The sequence below is a fragment of the Mycteria americana genome, chromosome 10 (assembly GCF_035582795.1).
Source record: "Mycteria americana isolate JAX WOST 10 ecotype Jacksonville Zoo and Gardens chromosome 10, USCA_MyAme_1.0, whole genome shotgun sequence".
NCBI lineage: Eukaryota > Metazoa > Chordata > Aves > Ciconiiformes > Ciconiidae > Mycteria > Mycteria americana.
In genome coordinates this window covers 24955438-24975866 of record NC_134374.1, presented here as the reverse complement: position 1 = coordinate 24975866, position 20429 = coordinate 24955438, and the positions used below count along the sequence as shown (strand labels likewise).

At 46.5% G+C, this 20429-nt stretch overlaps 1 protein-coding gene across 7 annotated transcripts; it reads left to right on the top strand.

Moving 5' to 3' along the window:
* Positions 1–162: 162 nt before the first annotated feature.
* On the top strand, positions 163–18427 carry RAB41 (RAB41, member RAS oncogene family). 7 transcript variants are annotated; one of them, XM_075513602.1, is made up of 9 exons: positions 199–337; positions 2049–2107; positions 3808–3861; positions 6025–6130; positions 9851–9956; positions 10222–10333; positions 13551–13644; positions 15477–15543; positions 16097–18427. In XM_075513602.1, the coding sequence occupies exons 2-9, from the start codon at positions 2082–2084 to the stop codon at positions 16159–16161; spliced, it is 630 nt and encodes a 209-aa protein (XP_075369717.1). In that variant the 5' UTR covers positions 199–337; positions 2049–2081; the 3' UTR covers positions 16162–18427. The 7 variants fall into 7 exon arrangements, 5 of the variants coding, with proteins under 5 accessions (XP_075369715.1, XP_075369718.1, XP_075369714.1 ...); XM_075513601.1 differs by having other exon boundaries at positions 9848–9956; XR_012777398.1 differs by lacking the exons at positions 6025–6130; positions 16097–18427 and adding an exon at positions 12949–13042 and having other exon boundaries at positions 163–337.
* Positions 18428–20429: the final 2002 nt, after the last annotated feature.

Below are 20429 nucleotides of genomic sequence, written 5' to 3'. Positions count from 1 at the left end.
CGCCGGACAGCCCGGCGGCGGCCGCTCCCGGCCCGGCCCCCCGCCACAGGCCGCAGCGGCGGCCGCGACCGGCACCGCCCCCGGAGGGCGGCCCGGCGCCATGGCAACCGCCCGCCCCGGGGGTGGGGCGGAGTGACGTGTCGGTGACGCCAGCGGAAGTGACGTGTAGCGCGGCGGGCGGGGCGGCGGCGGCGGTGTGCGCTCGGCGGTGTCTCCTTCTCCTCAGTCACGGCTCCGGCTCGGCCTCCCCGCGCCGCCATGTCCGCCCCTGGCAGCGGCGGCGAGTTCGGGAATCCGCTGCGGAAGTTCAAGCTCGTCTTCCTGGGCGAGCAGAGCGGTGAGCGGGGCGGCGGCGCCGGGCGGGGCGGGCCGCGGGGGAGCCGATGGGGCTGGGGAGGGGGTGAGGAGCCGCCACGGGCCTTCCGCTGCGGGGGGTGAGGAGGAGCTGTGAGGGGCGGGGGGTGAGGAGGCCCGAAGGGCCCCGAGCGTGTGTGTGGGGGAGGAATCGCTGAAGGCCCCCGGGGAGGGGGGCGCGGGGCGCGGTGGGTGGGGAGCTGTGAGGGTCTTGCGGCGGCGGAGGACCTGTTAAGGGTCTTTCTCTGCCCGCGGAGGAGGCGGTGGCGAGCCGTCCGGGGCCCCCGCGGGGGGCGTCGGCCAGAGGGCGCCCGCCTGAGGGAGGGGCGGCCCTGCCGCCGTCCGGCCTTAGGCCTCCGCCGGCGGGAGGCGCGGGCCTGGCAAGCGCCCGGGTCCCCGTTTTCACCGCTCAGCCGGGCTGCGTGCCCGGCGGGCCTGGCTACCCGCCTGCCGGAGCCGGGCCTGCTCCCGGGGCTGGCCCGCAGTGCGCCCGCAACCGGGCTGGTGGGGCGGCGCGGGGCTTGGCGGGGCCGGGCGGGCGGCCGGGCCTTGCTGGCGTCTGGGGGAAATGCGATGGCTCTCGGGCTGCTGCTCCGCCCCGTGCGTGGTGTCTCTGGCCGCGTCCACAGCGAGTGGGAGGCATATACTGGAGAGAGAAAAGATGTGGCAAGGCAGTGCTGCTCGTATAGCGTGGCCGCTGCCTCCCTTACACCTTCATTTTTTTTGTTTTACCTGGAAGGTGCCTCCCTTTTGTACCCCTTTCCTTGTAACGCATGGGTGAGTGGTATCTTTGTCTTGAAATTGTGGTATTCTTTACTGTATTACTCTCTTTAGATCGCTTATTGTGTACCTTCTCTTTGGTCCCAGAACTGTGGGTCTTGGAGGAATTTCCAGAAGTTGCCCTGCCTTACTAAGGCAGGATTGATATTGCTGCTGACAGACGTTTATCTGCCCTGTTTTTAACCCTCTCCAATGTTCACAATTTCATGGCCTTTCTAGGCCGTGTATTCCTTTTCCCTTTTCTCTTCCATCCGTGTCCTTTGAATTTTTCTTGGCTTTGTCCAGCTTCCTGAGAGAGGATCAGAGATCTTATCTTTGGTTCCCATTTCCTGTCAGTTCTGCACTTTGTCTCTTGATAATATTTGGAGACATAAATTTAAAGTTTTTAAGCAAGCCACCAAAGTTTACTCTGTATCTAAAAATCTTTGTGTGAAGAAAGGATGCAAGCCCTTTTACCCCTGTGGGGGGTAAAAAGCAAAATGTTGCTTTTCTAGCTAGCCAGAGGCAGCTAAATAGTGTCCAGGACATCACCGTGTCTTGTTTTGATGTTTATGCCTGTAAGTCCTAGACTTGGTGATTACATAAGTAGCGAAATATGAATAACAAAGCAGATTTATTGCTTGCTTAAAGCAAACATATAAGTCTCTGTCATATGCATCACAACGTACCTAATTTAAGGACCGGGTTTTCATCATGATTAATTTTTGACCTACTGAGATTGATTTGGCTTAACACACTTCTGTCATTTTCTGAATGAATTTCTGAGCTGGTTGTTTTGCAGAAGGGTGTAGCTGGGAAATATCCTTAGGTTGACAACTTCATTCTGATGATCAGCACTACCAGCGTGTCACTCCCAAAGCAGTGGTTATTTTTTCCCACTGCTGCTTGAAAGTAATTTTTCTTTTCTTTTGTAGTTGGGAAGACCTCTCTGATCACCAGGTTTATGTATGACAGTTTTGACAATACTTACCAGGTATGTGGTAGTCGTCTTTTTTTATTATATTTTTTATATATGGGTAAATCTATTCCCTGCCATGAAAACATATGCCTGTGAGAACTGTTAGGGGTGAGCATGTTTCTCCATGAGATGTAAGTTCAATATCATATGTAAGGTTGTAATGTGCCTTGAAATGGAGATGAGACATCATGTTCAAGCCCAAGCATCTAGTATGATGTCGGGAAACGCAGTGTACAAAAAAGAAGCAAGGTTTAGATCCTGTCTGGATATGTGAGGAGCCTTGAGGAAGACAGGGAAAAACACTGGTTTATGGGGTTGGCTGACGGAGAAGAGGATGGTCAGGATGCATGACGATGGATATGGAAGTCTCGGGAAACAGAGAAAGAATAAGATACGAACATGCTTATGATAGTTCTTGGTCTCTAGCGTCTGAGTCCAGAGTGTATAGATAGATAGATCTGCAAGAAGTCAGCATGGTATAGTCTCTATCTCAATTTTTTTTTAATTACTACATTTTTTTTTTCCTTTTTTTAACTAAAAGGCTATAGATAGAAAAAGCTGGGGAAATCTCAGCAGGGAAAGAGTAGGGTAGGGATGAAGAGGCTGCAGATGAAAAGGTAAAGATGCGTAAGAGGCCTGAAGATTTCAGGAAGAGTTAGTTGCATCAAAAGCACTTGGCGGTATTTCAAAGGAATAACAAGTATCTTTGAGGAAGACAAGACTATGGTGTTCTCTTTTAATTCAGGCCAGATAGAGTTACTGTTTTAGACTGGAGTAATATTAAGCTGGCAAGAAGAGAAGATTGTTTTTGTGAGGACAAGTCACTGGAACTGAATCCTCTTGTGCTTTCTCTGTTTCTTTTCCTGACTTTTGTAAGGTGCTCTTGTGGATTTATCTGCTTATTGTAGTTGTTGGAAACTGTGTCCTGGCTGCAGAAAATAGGACTCCCAGAAATAAATACTACCTACAGAAATTGACTGTCGTGGTCTCTTCTAATGTTAAATGGTTCACGTTCTGATGGAGACCTTCCAGAACATGTTATGCTGCCTGTGTTTGTTAAGACTGGAGATAATCTGTCTAAAATACTCAAACCTGTTATGTCAGTAACCTGTTTCCTGGGTTATGATGGGCTGGGACATCTGCTTGATTTAAGTGTCTGGGAGCGCATCTTAGTAAATTACTTTAAATGTCTTTGTACCGGAATTGCTGTACAGCAATGGAAACGTGAATGGAAGGAGACTTACAGAAAGAACTGCCTGGGAAATGGAGCTTCTGAATGTCACTGGAAAGGAAGCACTGGAAAGTCCTGAATAAACATTGCTTTTTAGCGTTCAGCAGAGTTGCCTGCAATTTATATATGTAATTTGCTCTACCTTTTGGTTATTTCTAATACGATAATTACTACTAGACTGCATTGCGGTAGACCAGAAAGAGATGCCGGTTCAGATATGATCTCTGTTAAGATGCATGAATGTCTGAGGCTAAAATCCAGACTCGGAGGTTCTTGTGCAGTTGAGAAGTGTTGGAAGAATGATGTGAAATGTAGATGGTGCAGATACTCAGACTGCTTTGTTTTTATCAACTGTATTGAAGGCAAATGACTTCAACAGCTTAATTATGAGTTTTGTGAACATTTTTGAGAGTTTGTATAGAAAGATCTGATTTACAGTTGCGGGAAGGCAAGTTGCAGTTACTAACGCTTTTCTTCTTTTCAGGCAACCATTGGAATTGATTTCCTGTCAAAAACAATGTATCTTGAAGATCGCACGGTAAGTGAGGCATCTGTGCGATAGCATGGCAACTGCAGTCATGGGAGCAGCAGTTGCTGCGCGTGCTCTTTCGCCTGGCCGTTCCTCCAATGGCTGCTGAAATCCCACAGCAGCCTTCAGAGGGACAGCCTTTGTTGAATCAAATCACTGACCCATTCTCCTCTTTCTGATACTTGTTACTGTCTGACACCCCTAGAATGAAGTCAAAATCTTTCATGCAAAATTGGGGCAAGCTAAGGTCCACATCCTGGGGAATGGGCTGTCTGCTATACGTACCTTAGGTGTAGCTTGCTCCCAGGATTTGCAGCTGTGCCTCTGGGATTGTCAGTGTAAATGGGTCTGAGCAGACCCCAGGCAGTTCCAAGTCTTGAAGTCATTTGTGATTACCAGTGGTGGCATAGTTCCTCCTCATAGAAAGGCTCCTTTTGTAACACAGTTCTGATGTACTATTAATAAAGCAATTTTGGATTTAGCTTGCATGAGATTCCTTTTTGCATAAAGAGAACCCTCGCATTCCTCTCCTGTCTTTCAGTATTTGTCTTTTCATTAGTTCATGTTTTGCTAGTACTTTCCTTTTTGCTAGTTTTACTACTGGCTGAGAAGTATGAAACTGCTGGGGGGAGGAAGGAGCCAGTGGTGTGATGGAAGTCCTTTGTGTTGCTTTGGGGCTGTTGCTTCTGAAGAAGTCTGGGCCCAGTGTGTGTGGTGAGTTCCCTGAGTGCTCCTCTGCCATCTTACCAGTGATTCAGTATTAGGAAAGACCTTGCTTAATCTTTGTTTGGGGGAAACTACTTGGATAACTTTCTTCAATGGTGCTGGCAGTGGCAGAAGAAAAAGATCTTGGGAATTCTGCTTGACACCTGTGAAGGCAAGTTGGAATGCCTGTGTGCTGTTTTCAGCAGTGTAGTCCTGATTTCTTATGGTTGTGTAGGTTAGGATGTCATTCACCCCCTGGCCTGCTGTCCAGAAAATACCATTTTCTTTCCCATGTTGGATATACTGTTAGCTTTCCTGATTATATTAGTGGTCCACAGAGCCCATAAAGCCTGTTTAAATAACAGAGAGGTGTTGAACGTAGAGAAGAGGAGGGAGAAATACAAGCACACAAGCTAGGAAAATTCAGACATTGAAATAACTTCTCAGATATGGCTAATACTGTATTTTGCAATAGGCTTTGACTGCTGGGCTTGAAATGAAGAATGCTAAGCCTCTAACTGCAGCACATGCTTTGGCATATTTGATATGTCCTTACACCAAATGATATATCCTGAAATGATACCTGTGCCAGATCACTCGGCTCTAAATGTGGCCTGGGTAGCACGTACTGGCCAGCAGAACAGACAAATATATGTGGAGTTGGGTTCTTCAAAACCATCTCCTGTAGCCTCCCACAGAGGACAACTGTAAGCGTGCCATTTCCAGCACGTTGCCAGTGCATTGGGACCTGTGGCGTTGAGTGAACTGCGGCCACGAGAAGCCCCATCCTCAGTCCCGACTGTCAGGCTGACAGTTCCATGTTACAGCTACAACCTTGTTCTTGAAAGACCGAGTAGCATTTCTTTTATTGTGTCTCCCTATCTTCCCAGACTTGTTGGATTTAAGCCCGAGATAAGCCAGTCTAGAGGGTGTTTGCTATCCTGGCTTGTACCCCACTGCTATGTTTCAGTACTTGACACCAGGGTTTCCAGTGGATTCGATGGTAGTAGGGTGGTGATGTCCTTATGGTTAGGAGTGACCATGTCTAGCTAGCTGTAGGCTGCAGTCTGCTTGTGTGGCCGTTATAGCCAGAGTCCTGACGTGGCAGGATGCACTGAGGTATGTATGCTTATTTCCCTCGTTAGCAGATGGTGCGAGTAGGTATTTTAGGGATATCATAGTTTTATGATTAAATGGAAGAACGTGTTCATGTGTGCGAGTTATTAATGGGTCTGTGGAGGGAGGGAGGTTTCTCAGACATGCTAGGCTGAGGTTGCTGTGAGAATGCGGTTAGAAGTATTGTTGGCTCTTTTCACATTTCTGTTCCATTTTAACTTTCCTTTTGTTGCGTTATTTTTGCCTTGCAATTTTTTTTCTTTTTATTTTTATTTCACTTGAGTTTTGGTTTTGTTTTCCATTTTCCTGCTCTTCCCCTTCCCTCTTCCCCTACACTTTTCCATTTCCCAGATCAGGCTGCAGCTGTGGGATACAGCCGGCCAGGAGAGGTTCTGCAGCCTCATTCCCAGCTACATCCGTGACTCTGCTGTGGCTGTCACTGTCTTTGACATTACAAGTAGGTATTGAGCCTGAGTGTCTGCAGGGACCTTGCTTTTAACATGTACCTTTTATGCATTGGAAGCAGTGGTGTTATCTGAAAGGAGCTAAGGTAGGCCGTTGGCCCCAGAACTGTAGGTGTTTCATGAGCTGAGGGGAAGTAGCAGAGCATCTTCCCCCACAACCAGTGGTAACCCCATCCCATAATACTGAAACTGGGGAACTGGAAAACTCTGGTCTGCTCAAAACTCAAACTACCGAAGTGATACACAGAGGATTAGCAGGTAGGTGAATAGGGAGTGTGACTTCTCGTGTGTCTGTGCTGATTGGAATGGAAGGTGATTGGTAGCCTTTGGAAAGCTTTTTACTCTTTCTGGTTTGGGGTTTGGTGTGGGGTTTTTGTGTTTTGTTTTGGTTTGGGTTTTTTTTTTTTTTTTTTAAAACCCAGAATGAAATTTTTCCTTTCTGGCTAACTAGAGAGGTAATACAAGTAACGACTTCAGATGCCAAAGCAAAGGAATACTGTCAGAGTAGGTAAAACATTACAACTCATTTAAATAAAAGCTATGTAGCAACTTATGAGGATTCAAGGCTCCCATTTCATTGAAGAAGAGAGCTGGCAATTCATGTGAGTAACCAGAGGGCTTTTGAAAGAGAAGAGGTGTGACTACTGTAATTTCTAAAGAATAAACAAGCTTAGAGGGAAATTCTCTATAACTCTTGGCATGAATGTTTTTGTATAAGATATGAAGATATGAATACAACTATTTCATTATAACTCCTTGTTATTGGTTCCACTTGATCTGGCTTTTTCAGTTAAGCTACAGTATCAGCATAAATATCTAGAGAGGATATATACCAGTAAGCCAACACCATGTGGACAAAGTCTAGGTAAAGAATGTAGAACAGATGAAAAACCTCTGGCCCACCTTTATTCTCTCTCAAACTCTAGACTATAGTGAGGCTTTACAGACCAGGGGTTTGTTTTGCTTCGGTTAACAGAAGTGCTTAACAAATAGTAAACTTCTGTTATGATTTATCTTGCATATTGAGGGCAAATAATTACATGGTCTTTCTCCCAGTTCTGTAGCTGAAGTAGTTGACTCTGGGAGGATTTCTGGTTTGGTGCAAACTGGTGTAAAACTGAAGCAATCTGTTTGGGGTTTGAGGAGTGCCGAGACGTGCATGTGATGGCTCTGTGCTGGGAACACATCTAGGTGAGACAGCGTGGCAGGCTGCATAGGTTGGCACCTTTTTTCCCCACTGTTGTGACAGGTACAGGATGCTGTTTATCCAAGCAGGTGGAAAAATCTTACCACAGTCTAGGCTGTTCTTAACAGCTTCCAGACGTGTCAAAAATAATTAAGTGATAGCTGATCTCATCGTGCCTTGGTAATGGTCTGATCTTTTCAGAGAATTTCATTTTTTCTTGTTACTGCTCTTTGTTCTGTTCTTAGTGACTGAGAGGCTTTTAGTTTTCCTGTGTTATTGAAGGAACATGCCCATGTACTTCTGAGGGCATGACGGTGGGCACTAGTGGGATTAGGAAAACACAGTTTCCTTTACCACTTTTAAGAGCTATATATTTGCATTGTCTTTAGTGGTAACTGTGTTTGGGAGCCTCATATAGTCTTCTGTAAGTTAGTGCTGGTCATGGTAGTGTCAAATAGGGACAGTCCCATAGGACGTACTTAAGTGCCAGCCAAGATACTCGTAACTAGTAGAGAGAAACTGTTAGCTAGCATGTGGTGAGCTGGGAAGAAAAAGAGAAATTGCTTAGTTATTGTTAATCTACAGGGCATCTTGAAATGCAAGTGGCCTGTGGAGAGATTCACGGTGAAAGTCCATACTGCAACTTGGGCCCCTTTCTGAACAAGTTACCTTGTTTCTAGGAGAGGCTGGGTTAATTCTTGGTTGAGGACCTTTCATCTTTCCAGATGGGTAGGGTTATTAGCACGCTGTCATGTTTGAGTGGGTTATTTATATTTTCTCTTCCCCTCCAAAATGGGTGCAAACAAACTTTGAGAAACGAGAAGCCACAGAAATACTGCAGCTAACTTCCTCAGGTCAATTCAGGGATGCTGCGTGGTACCTGCATGCTAGCTGAAGGCCTTCCCTCAAATAGTGTTACCCTTCACTACAACAGGATTACTGGGGCCAGTTCTTCCCCGGTTCTGTGATCCTTCCTCTAGTTGCCTTTTTGACTGCGAGTCTGAAGGCTGGAGTATTTAAATCACCCAGCAAGTCTACCAAGGTGGTGAACAGTCTGGTGTAGCAGTAGTGTCTTGGGGACTATGTGGAAGCTCATTGTGAAGTCTAGAAACAAGAGCCAGAAGCTGTCATTATCAATCTGATCTTCCAGCACTGGTGTAATACTGTCCAAGTGCTTGGAGTTTGTCACCCTAAGTTTCCTGGGGTAGTGAAGAGCCCAGACGTTTGCTACTGTTAATCAAGGCTGCCTTCAAAATGAAGCATGAGCTAATTGCTTTAACTATAAGCCCTATTCTTCCTTAAGCCCCAGGGCATCAGATCTACATACCCAGACGATACGATGTTGTTTTGAATCTGCTTGTAGCAAGACACTTTGCAGACATGTGCTCTGTCCAGCTTCTGTTTCTGTTCTAAAGAAGCCAATTCTCGGTCCTTTCTCCCTTGTAGCCTGTCTCCTGCAAGCTGCCTTACTAACCACTGTTCTGTGCGTAAACAGCTGCTCTCCCTCGTTGCTGAACAAGTGGTTTTGTGAGCACATCTAACCAATTCATGTAATTAAGCTGGGAACCAGTATCTGCCCTCCTATGAAACTCGTGCCCGTTGAGAATGCCAATAGCGATCTTGTTTTCTGGCAGCCTAATGCTATTTGTACAGCTAGCTGCGTGGGGTAATGACTTGGAAGGAAATGGTATCACTCCCAGTTGTGAAAAGCTTTTGTTTAGCATTCACTGTGGTAGTTAGGCATGTTTTGACCATTGCTGTTTCAAACAGGCAGGTCCCAGACCTTAGAGCTATCGTATATAATAAGTCCATTTGTGTTTGGGCATAGTTCTGGAGATCAAACTGTACCTCTCATAGCATTTGTTCTTGTTTCTGACCCTTGTGCTTAGCTGAAAGGGAGAACCCCTTGCGTCATGTGAAGCCTACAGTGTGTAACACTTGCTTTTGTTTCTGCTAGAACTTAAGTTACTGATTGCCTTAATCTTGCATGAAAATCCCCATTGCCATCTTCTGGATGCTTGATGCTGGAGAATGGATGGTGTTTTACTATGTGGTGTCTGGGCTGAGGGAGTTGCATGTCTGTCATATGGGAATTGCCCAAAAAGCTTTGATCTGAGATGCTCTAGGCTAGGAGTCCTGTGAAGACCCCATGTGTAATCCTGGGTAGACCGGGAAGACCAGCTCCATGTTACTTGTTAGCTAGCGCTGTCAGCAATGACTGGAGGTTGTAGCCATAACCTAGAGCTCTTTGGGATGTGGTGACTGGGGAAATAGCGGAATCTCTAGGCAAGGAAAGGAGGTAATGAAAGCACCTTATCTATAAACAGTCAGAAAAGCCAGCTTCTGTGGTGTTTGGATATTTGGGGCAAGATTACAAGGTCAGCCTCAGCTTCTCAGGCTGAGCTGCATACAGTTAATTCTAGAAATGGCCTTTTCTCTAAAGGACAGTTTCCTCCTTTCTTTTCTCTCTTGCTCTCTCTCTCTCTCTCTCTTTTTCTCTCTGCTCTCCCTGGCCTGGTACCAGCAGGTTCGGCTGCAGCTTTGGGACACAGCAGGCCAGGAGCGGTTCCGCAGTCTCATTCCCAGCTACATCCGCGACTCCACTATTGCTGTGGTAGTCTATGACATTACAAGTGAGTGATGCTTTGATGTCTCATTATTTGAAATACTACATGTAAGCAGAACTAATATGTTACAATCAGAAGTTCTGCAAAAAGATGATTAACATTAGAAACAGTTTTTCTCCACCCTGTTTTTCTGTCTGAGTGGAACACAATTTATGGGTCCTTTAAATGTGGTGTGGGGAAATTTGGAGAAGCACCTGAGTACAAGCATAGCATTCTTTCTCTCTGAAAAGAAGTTTTATCCTCAGAACTCCCATTTGATTCTTCCCTACAGACTTGAATTCTTTCCAGCAAACCTCCAAGTGGATTGATGACGTTCGGACAGAGAGAGGAAGCGACGTCATCATCATGTTGGTGGGGAACAAAACTGACCTGGCAGACAAGAGGTAATGGAGGGGAGCTGGCAGCCTTGCTGCTCTGACCAGTAAAAGCAAGGAACTGGCCAACTAGTCTGCCAACAAAACAATTGTTGATTTTAAACGAAGCGTAAATAGCTTGTAATGAAATTCAGATTTCTGGTTTCAGAATATGCAAAGTTACTCCATTTTGCTATTCTACAAATAGCTTTGGTTAAAACAAACCCACCTAAAAAAATTCCTTTTACTTAAGTATCTCTATACCATGTTTCTCAATAGTGTATTTTGTCTGATTTTTCTTTTTGTGCTGAGATAAAGCCAAAAAGATGTCTTGCAAAAGTAAGAAAATCTGCCTTTTTTCAATAATCCTATTTACATGACACTTTCTGCATGTGCAACTGTAAGTTCTTAGTAAAGTTTCTTCCTGTTACAAGATGCAGCATGAGATTTTACAGTATAAATCTAAAAGGTTTCCCTCTGAGCATAAATTTCATGTCGTACATAACACAAACTGTGATGTTGTAGATGTGTGAGAGGAAACTAGATTAGCAAAATTGGACTTCCCCAAGAGACGTAAAAAGTTAATTAAATCTTAAAATCACACAGACTTAATGTTTTGGGACATGTCATAAAGCATTTTGCTTTTAAAACTTAATCTTACAATGCCACTTCAACCAACACAACCAACATAATAGCTTCTTAGAAGATCATAGGCTTGCACTTTTGTGTTTCCATTTCAAATTCTTCTCTTGATTGTTGATTTAGCAAAAATTTTGTTTACTGTTTTCAGAGATTTTCATTTGTGAAGACATCAGAAACAGCGTAGATAAGGAAAGATTTTTATTTTAATGGTTAGTGTCAGTAGTAGCTGTCAGCAAAGGGAAGATGGAGTAAGCCATGGAGTTCCTTACAGTCCCAATACTTTAAACTGAACCATCTTCACGTACACCGGGTACTCTAAAATGCGTGCTTCATATGTCATAGGACATAGGAGGCATCGAAGTGATGGGGAATTTTCATCTGATGCAAAAGAAAGCATCTGAAAAAGGCAGAACTGGGAAGGACCTGCATCTCATGATGAAATGAGGTCTTATGAAATCAAAACCTTATCCTTTGGCTGTTCACGAGACACTTCTGATCAAAAGATAACAGCTTGGAAAGCCTTAGAGGTGGAACATAAATGTTTTCTCAGAAAAATCCTGCACTAATATCTGAACTGCCTGTTTGTTTACTCCCTTTCTTGGGATGACGGGCCTACCAGGGATCTGACTGTTTCATTGTTGGATGCTATCACATTTTAAATTCTAAACTTTGCTTTACTCACTCCTGCAGTGTATATATTGCTTCAGAATGTATTGTGATGTGTTTTTTCCCTTGTGGTTCTGGTGTTGTTCAAATGTTCGTATGAGACAATAGCCAGCATCCCTGGCTGCACAGTATGGTGTCAGGAGATGCTTTTTGCCTTTTGTCTCTGTACAAGTCATGCTGTTAGTTTTTAGTTTGCCATGCCTAGCAGGAAAAGCATAGACAGTTCTAATACCGGCAAGTGGTTTGAGTCAGTGGGGAAAAGGATAAAGTTAGGCTCCAGCTGGGCGCTGTGTGGGCTTTGTACTGATGGTTCTTACAGAAATGTGTTCTGCGTCCACCACGTACACCACCTTAGTCTTGACAACTATTTGGCTTTTCCCACTTCAGTGGGGGGGGGCATTCGAAGTGTCCTGTGCCTTGCACTTTGGAAACGTTGGTAAAACTCGGTGCTCAGAGCTTCAGAAATACGATAAAAATGTGTAGAGCTTATTTGGATTAAGAATTCCAGGTGGCAAGACCTCAGATCAGTCTGGTCTCTGAAATCAGCTTACAAAGGCAGCTGAACAAAATCAGAGATGTTCTACTTGAGCCAGCTCTGGATGTTGACCACTTAGTACCTCTTATGCCCTCCTGGGAGCTAGAAACAACTGCAGCTCCCTAACTGAATAATCTGGCGTTTAGATTTGAAGCTTTCGAATTTCTATCAAAATCTAATTTCATGTGGAACTGGAAAACCCAATGGGATAATTTCTGCCTTGGATTATTTCCTAATGGTACATAAGTGTGTGCATGACAGTTGGCCCAGCACTGCCGTAAGAATTAAAAATACCAGAAAATTGTTTGAAACATAGCTACAGTTGAAGTTCATGTAGCACTAGAAACTCTTATTTTAGAAGTTTAATGTAAGTGACAGTACTCCTGGTCTAGGCTAGAATTTGGAATTATGGTGTATATCCAGGTGTCAGTAAAAGAAGCTGCCTTGCCTTTCTTTTAAAAGGAAGTTAGATTTGTGTCAGGCTGAAATACCAGGCCTTCTAAGGCTGGACAAAGCCACAGTATCAGTCTGAGCTTGGTCACATTTTTCAGAAGAGAATCCAGCGTATTGGGAGCCATTCATCCTATAGTAAAAACCAAGTGATGATGCAAGTTAAGTTCTGAGGCCAAAAAGCTGAACTGAAAATAGCACTGTTCTTATTTCGTGCAGCCTGTTAAGTTTTTCTTTCCTGTTAATGTTGCTTCAGTTGGTGGCTGGTTTTTTTCTGCAGTTTTTTTATCATTTTGGACTACTTTTCTTTGTTTTGGTTTTTCTTTTCTGTGATTTGTTCTCATTGCTGTAGACAGGTTTCTATAGAGGAGGGTGAGAGAAAAGCCCAAGAACTGAATGTGATGTATATTGAAACCAGTGCTAAAGCAGGATATAATGTGAAACAGGTATGTACAGGGTATTGATCAGAGATGCATTTGCAGGTGCTTGCTCGCAAGCAGCAGCCTAGCACTTGCTGTTGCACTGTACTTGCTGCTGGAACCTTTCTGAAATCTTTCTGTAACCTCACGGAGTTCCCTTCTGTTGACTTTTGGGAAACTGCTTTTTGTATCAGGTGCAGCGTGTGGGGATTCTTCCTTCCCTTGAGGATGCTGTGAATGAGGCTCAAATGTACTGCACAAACTTCATCCTGTGCTGATCATCCGTTATTAATAGTCTTATTAATAGTCCCGGTGTTCCCTGGGTAACTTACTGGAGGTTGTTTCATTCTTAGCTGGAGGACCGGGGGGTCTTAGAGACTGAGAGGTCCTGAGGTCTCCACTGGTGGACTGTGCACTCTTGTAAGGGGTGGTGAAGCGGCCCTCCACTGAAGAGCGTCTCAGTCACAGACATCTCTAACTCTTCCTGACTGTTCTTCCTTTCTGTCTTTCTGCTTCTGTTTGCATCTTTGTCCAGGCAAATCACTACAGAAGAAGGTGAACAGAGAGCCAAAGAGCTGAATGTGATGTTTATTGAGACCAGTGCGAAGACTGGATACAATGTGAAACAGGTAGATCAATGTTCTGTTCTAAAGACAGGAAATCTGTACTTTACTGCTCTGTATGTGGGAGGATTAAGCTTCTGCTTAGGGTTCATGTTCCATCAGATATTTGCTTGTGTTGTTTATTGTCAACCCCTGAAATGCTTCTTGCCCAATGATCGCTGCTGCTTTATCTAGTGGAAGCTCTTTTCCTGTCAAGTCAACGATTCCCTGTTAAAGCTAAGCAAACTTACCTGGAAAGAAAGGAGAGTCTAGAAACAGAATGTGCGGAGGGATAGGAATGCTGCTATTTTGTGTAGCCAGTCAAACGTAATTTCGTACATTCCCTTTGCTTTTGTTAACAGTTAATGCACTGTTTTCTAAAATTGGTGTTCCCACCAGTCGGGATAATGGCATATGCTGATGCACTAGAGTAGAAGTTCCTGCTTCTGTTTGCAAGCCGCAGAGGAAAATCTTAGAATAGTTGAGGTCAGAAGGGATCTCTGGAGATCGTCTAGTCCAACCCTCACGCTTAGAGCAGGCTGCCCAGAGCTGACTCCGGTTGGGTTTTGACTATCTCAAAGGATAGAGACTCCATCTCTCCAGGCAACCTGTCACAGCGTTTAACTATCCATACAGTAAAAAAAAAACTTCAAACTTTTTTCTTACGTTTAAACAGAATTTCTTGTATTTCAGTTTGTGCCCATTGCCTCTTGCTATAAGCTTGTGATCCCACTCTCCGCTCGTTCAGGAATCATTCTGAAGCATGACAGAACTTGGGGAGTAAGGCAGCCATAAGGCCCGGGGATCTGCAGGGAGCATAAATACTGTTGGTATCAGCTAGGAAACATACTCAGAGGTTCGCTGCACACCAGTGGGGTTAAGAGAACCTCACAATGGGGTTAGGAGACTCTAGTTTTGTTTTTCTTTTGGCTATTCTGGATTGAATCCACTTTAAACTTTGGTTTTCTAAGTTTGTGTTGCTTTATTTGCCTAGTGGGTGTTTGCGGTGAGAACTTCTGTGACTGAAAGGATGCTAACTCTAGCACCTTGCTGGCACCTCAGTGGCTGGATTTTCCAAGTAACACAATTTGGAGGGGTGGATGAGAAGCCCCTACCAAGCTACTGTGAGAAAAATCATCATTAGCTGGTGATTCCTCTAGTCCTTTATGCGGCACTTTTCACCAGACTGCCTAGCAGTGTCTGTATTGTGTTAGCTGCTGCATTAATGTCAGCAGGAGGAGCTCTAAGCATTGACTTGAAAAATTATGCAAAACCATTTTCTGTTTTTATGGGGATATGATAGCCCTTCTCAGCTCTCGCACATCCTTAATAGCTTAAATGCAGGTCACTTCAGCCAGCAGGTCCGCTCACAAATGGCTGTTTTGCAGCAGGACTGGACTGAAAGGATGGGCTGTAAAACCTGTTATTACATAAATGTCTTAAACCTTTGGTCTCCTGCGAAGTTGCTTATGAGAAATCCTGAGTTGTGCACTGTAACACTGCTGTGTGCAAAAGCAGTTGAGGCTGGAAATGGTAGATGACGTGCTTACTGAGTGCAGGAGGGAATTGTTCTGTGCGTCCCTAGAAGAACTGTTACTAATGAATTCCATGTTGTGTTCAAGCAGAAACAAGTAAAATAAACCTGTCTGTTTTGCAGGCATTGAATAACTTCTGTAATAATACCTGTGAAATTTCTTAGGCAAAATTTTCGTGGCATTTGTTGATCATTGCCTTGCTTGCTAAAGTACCCATGTAACAATTGCACAATTCGGACTCTAAGATCTGCTGTAAAGCAATGGTTTTTTTAACGGGCATTTTTTTCTGACAAACCTTCAGCTTTATCTATTGCTACTTTTCAGCTTTTCCGTCGTGTGGCTGCTGCCTTACCTGGGATGGACAGCACACCAGAGAAGAGCAAAGAAGACAGTATCCTTGCTTTTCTCATCAGTAACTTTCCTGTTCTTGTAGAATTTGGCGATTATCTTTTGTTAGGTTGGGCTTACTGACTTTTCAGTACACTCTGGGGATGGGCCTTACTGGGGTTTTGCAGAGACATGGCTGAAACAGCCAGTATAGTGTGGTGTTTACCTATGGGTGTAAATTGAGGACCCTGCTTGTGGTCTATATATAAATGTACCCAACTCCTTATAACGGCAAGCACAAGTTTTGCTTTCTCCACTTAAGCTTAGGATAAAATCTGCATAGTTTTAAAATACCGTAATATTTTCCTCTTTTTGCACAGGGCTGTCTTGTATGCAGACCTGTCCGATTGGGCTCTCGTTTATCCTTTAAGTGGTCTCAACATAACCAGTCCACTGGTTTCACAGTTAATCCTGTTCAGGCAGGATATGTTCTGCTCTGCTAAAACACCTGTCCTTATCAAGAAGGGACAGCTAACAACCTTTTCAGATCCCTTTCTCTGTTCTGTCCTCCTTGTTTTTCCTTGAGCCGGGTGATTTCCTTAACCTGTCTCCTGCAGTGATTGACATCAAACTAGAGAAACCTCCTGAGCAGCCAGTAACGGAGAGCGGGTGCTCCTGCTAACAGGCCCGTTCTGTAGCAGCACATTCCCCAACCGGCCAGTCTCACTGAAGAACATCACTGCTCATTGGCTAGGCAACCCTACTTTGTGGGCTGAAAAACCAATCTACTAAGCGAGCGAACTCCCTGTTTACTGGTGGGGAGCAGCCCCGGCCGCCCCTCTTACTGCATGGTATGAGCCCTGAGTGCAGAATGAGTGTCCTGTCTTTTATTTTATTTTCTTATGTTGTTGCACTTTGGCACTGTGGTGCCCTTTACACTCTCTCTCTCTTCCTCTCCTTCTCCCCCTCTTCCCCACCTTGAGCCTGTCTGCTCAGATGTATCTTGTGAAATGCAATGGAAAAGCCACCAACTTAGGGAAGACAAAAATAAAGCTTGGGGGTGGGCTTTCCACCTTCCTTACTGCCTTGCATCTTAACTAGTTCCCTGTCCACTCCAGCCCTGTCTCTGTCCTGCATCCCCACTTCCTCTGTTGAAAGGCTGCTCCTTTTAAACCAGTCAGTTTGACTTGGCCTTGCCTTTTTGGACAATACAGGTTATCTGTTTCTAGGCTTTTGCTTCCTGCAGGGCACACGCAATAGTAGCTCCTCAGTTTCTCCTTTCTGTGGATGATCTTGGCTAACTCTTGCTCACGACTTCTGAGTTTTGCCCCTCGTGTTAACACACAGCACTGGAAACCCCCAAACTCTGATAGCTTTGGCCTTGTCGCTCCCGTTTGTGTAGCAGACACATCCCACAGACCGCTCTCCTCGGTTGGAATATCTTCCCATCCAGAGAACGTTGGTGCTCGGTGAGTGTTGGCTGTCAGATGTGGGGAAGGAAGAGGGTACAGAGGCTTTGCAGTATGAGGCTGGGTGGGGAGAGATCCTCAGGGTGGTTTGTAGAGACCTGGGTCCTGTCTGTTAACAGCGAAAGCAAACAGTTACCCGAAATCCATCACTACAGGGGCAACACCTGCCCTGGGAGTCATGGATGCTGTTCGGGCTCCTTTCCTAGTCTCCTCCTGTTCATCATCCCATAGACTGGGAGCTTCTTCATGCGGAGCAGGAGGGCCACAGCAGACAGAAGGCCAGTGGTAGCTGTTCTACTCTCATACCTAGGTTGCTGCTTGATGAAGTCATAACACAGCTGCTGCTGCCTTTGTAGTAGACCCTGGGGGATGGGGCTAGTAGCCATTTCACTTTTGGAATACTGCTAAGCTGTAACATTGCCAAAGTTGAGATGAGCAGTGGCAGGGATTTATTGTCAGACCTAGGTAGAGGAATGGAGGAGCGTATGCTGCTGAAGTGAATTTTAGTGTCACTTCTCGACCTTGGAGGCTGGGAAATGCCTCCTCTTCCCCTTGTCCCCTCCCTCTAGTGTATAACTATGCTAACAGAGCTCTTCAGAGACTTTTACTGGGGTTTTTTTGTCCATCTGTCCTAACCAGAAGTCAGTAGGTTTGTCTGTTGACAGAGAGGAGAACAAAGCAGTTGGACGGCTTGAAGCCATTCTTTTCATCACCCGGCCTATGTCATGCTGACAGGAGGGATGCTAGCGGGCAGGAGGGCGACTGACCGCAGTGTGACGGGTGGGGACAGCAGCGTTTGGTGGCTAGTGACACTCCCCTAGCAGGATGCCTGCCGGTCACTGACACAGCGTGCACACTCTGAAGCCTGCGGGCCGTCGAGGGAGGGGAAGGGGCAGCCTCGGACCGGGAGCTGGCAGTCCCCACGTTGGCTTACTGGCGGCAAGTCACCTCGCTGCCGGTGACTGACCTGTTGTTGCCCAGAGCCCTGTCCCTTCCCCTCCAGGTGAGCTGGCCTGCAGGAGGAAGCTGGGATGTTGTTTCCCATTGCACTCTGGAGTGTCCCCCTGTACCCACTGTCCCAGCTGACGTAGCCGGGTCCCAGCGCCGGCAGGAAGCTCAGCCCCCTCCTCTGTACATACCCCTGTTGTGTGGGAATTGCTGATGTTTGTCGGTGTGTCCGTGTCTGCCGTAGAACAGGTTTTGCTGTCCCCTTCTCACAGGCAGGTGTGCGCTGCTCTGCTGTCGTGTTGTTCTGAGTCACGGACCTGGGGGGAGGGAGGGGGGAGACCCTAAGTAACGGGGGGGTAACTAGTGAAATAAAATAGTTCACTTCCCGCTGTCTTCTCTATGGATGTGTATAATATTGAGTGTGTGTCTGGCCCTGCTGTCTCCTAGCTGTTAGCCAAGTACGTGTGACTATTAATATGAGTATGGACTGTCTGACCACAGCCGTGTATCACACTAAATAAAGTTATTTCACCAACACCTTTGCTGTCCTGCTGCCGGAGAGGGGTCTTCTGCTGCCTCTGCTTATTTTACTCCTAGGTCTAACAAGTCTGTCCCAGGAAGGGGACGGTGGGAGAAGGACGAGCTTACCGGCTGTGGGAGTGGAGGGAGAAGAGAGGGGCTTTAAACTGCCCCGGGGTGCGGCGTGCACTGCCTCAAGGTGGGTGGCAGCACTGGGGCGTCCGGCCTGGGAGGGCCCTGAGGGTGACGGGGGGCTGTGCTGTGCCACCTCCCCTCAGCACCTGCCTTCCTCAGCGGTGTCCCCCCTGTCCTGGAGGGCTGAGGGGGGTGTCACTGACCCGGGGACACCGTGGGAGCACTGGTGGCCCCAGCTCCTTTCTTACTTGAGGAGGTGTGATGGGATTTCCCCCCCCACGCCCTCACGATCCCCTTCCTCAGCTCGGCTCAGCACCGAGACTGAACGGGGCCAGGAGCACACGGGCTGCCTGTACCGACCTGGCTGAGTTATGCTCAGGGAGAGGAGCTGTACAGCACGTTTCTCGGGTGTAACCTGCCCTACCTTCACACAACACGGCTTGTTCTGGGGCTGTGACTGTTGCTCCAAAAGGCCAAGTTACCTGCAATACCTCTGCTAGTCTGCTTCCCTGGCCAGGGAGTTATTCATTGACAAACTAAAGCTGCTCCAATGCTCGTGACTCTTGGCCTCTACTTTGCAAGTTGCTAAAAAAAAAATCCAATGTTGCTGGACCTGTTGTTTTCCCAGCAGGAATCAGTAACTACCCATTTGTCCCCCAGGTTCTGGAGGATGAAATGGATTGTGGTGGCCAGCACAAACCCTATTACTGCTTTGTCAATTAAGATACCTAAGACATGAATGTGTCTTGGGAAAGAATCCACTCTTTCCTGTTAGCCCACAGCCAGTCACGGGGTCAGCGTGATGGCTGCGAAAGCACCTGAGTAATTACCTCTGAGTAATGGCAGGGAGGAAGCTGCCCTGGGCAGGGGAGATCTTCCTGGAGCTCCTGCGAGGGACTGCTCTGAAGCAGGATTAAGATTGAACATTGGGGTTGTATTTGCAGTCCCCTGTGGAGAGTTCAAGGCGCCTCTCGGCTCCTCGGCAGTTGGGTTGTGTGCCAAAAGCCTGATGCGCACATTCCATGGCTGTTTTCCACCAGGCAGAGCACAGGGGTGGCTTTGGGGCCAGGGACTGCCCACAGAACCTTCACTCTGGCATGTCTAAGCACAACAGGGGGAGAAGGGAAGACAGAGCAGTATGAAACATTGCCTTGCTGTAACGTGAGCGTCCTCCTTCCCCAAGGAATATGTCAGTGCTGGGAAACTGGTGTGAGACTGGAGAGGCAAATGTCCCATGGGACACAGGCCTGTCTCCACAGAAGAGCTCTTATCTTACCTTCTCAGGGTGTTACAGTGGGGCTTCCAGGATGCTTATTTCCCTGGTAGAAACGCTAATTTTTTTTATTCTGAGTGAAAGTCTCTTTTCTAGTGTATTTTATTCTGCTTCAGCCTGGCTCAGCTTTCTGCCCAGCGGTTGCGCTAAGAGCAACCTGGCTGGCAGTGCTGAAGTTGTGTCAGGGCTGCTGCTCTTGGCTGTCTCAAGCAAGTTGCATTAGTGCCACCACAGACAAAATCCTCCATTGCAGCAGTGCTGAAACGCGGCTCCAGGCTAATCAAGGGCTGACTGCCATCACAACCAGTGGAAAAACGCCCTTAAAACAGAGCTGCGCCTCGTGCGGGTCCCACACTTTCCTCCTACAGGCTGCAAGGGCAACTGGAGCCAACCCTTATCCCAGCTGTCCGCCCGGCATTTCCTCGGGGTAGTGCTGAGGGTGGTGACAAACAACCCTCCACGGAGACTTCCTGAGTGGGAATAAGACGAATTCTGGTTGCTGTACTCATTTTATTATTTCAGTTATTACAGATAAGCGGAAAACACCGCCCAGAAGGCCAGAGCAAGGGCTGTCCTGATGCTGTTTACAATGTGATACTATCGTGC

What these genes read in the sequence shown, in the direction of transcription:
- RAB41 (XM_075513600.1), top strand. Translation starts at nt 259, where the DNA reads ATGTCCGCCCCTGGCAGCGGCGGCGAGTTCGGGAATCCGCTGCGGAAG. An exon ending in ACTGACCTGGCAGACAAGAG is followed by an intron (nt 10,334 to 13,550) that starts GTAATGGAGGGG and finishes ATCTTTGTCCAG; the next exon opens with GCAAATCACTACAGAAGAAG. An exon ending in AGAGAAGAGCAAAGAAGACA is followed by an intron (nt 15,544 to 16,096) that starts GTATCCTTGCTT and finishes TGTCTCCTGCAG; the next exon opens with TGATTGACATCAAACTAGAG.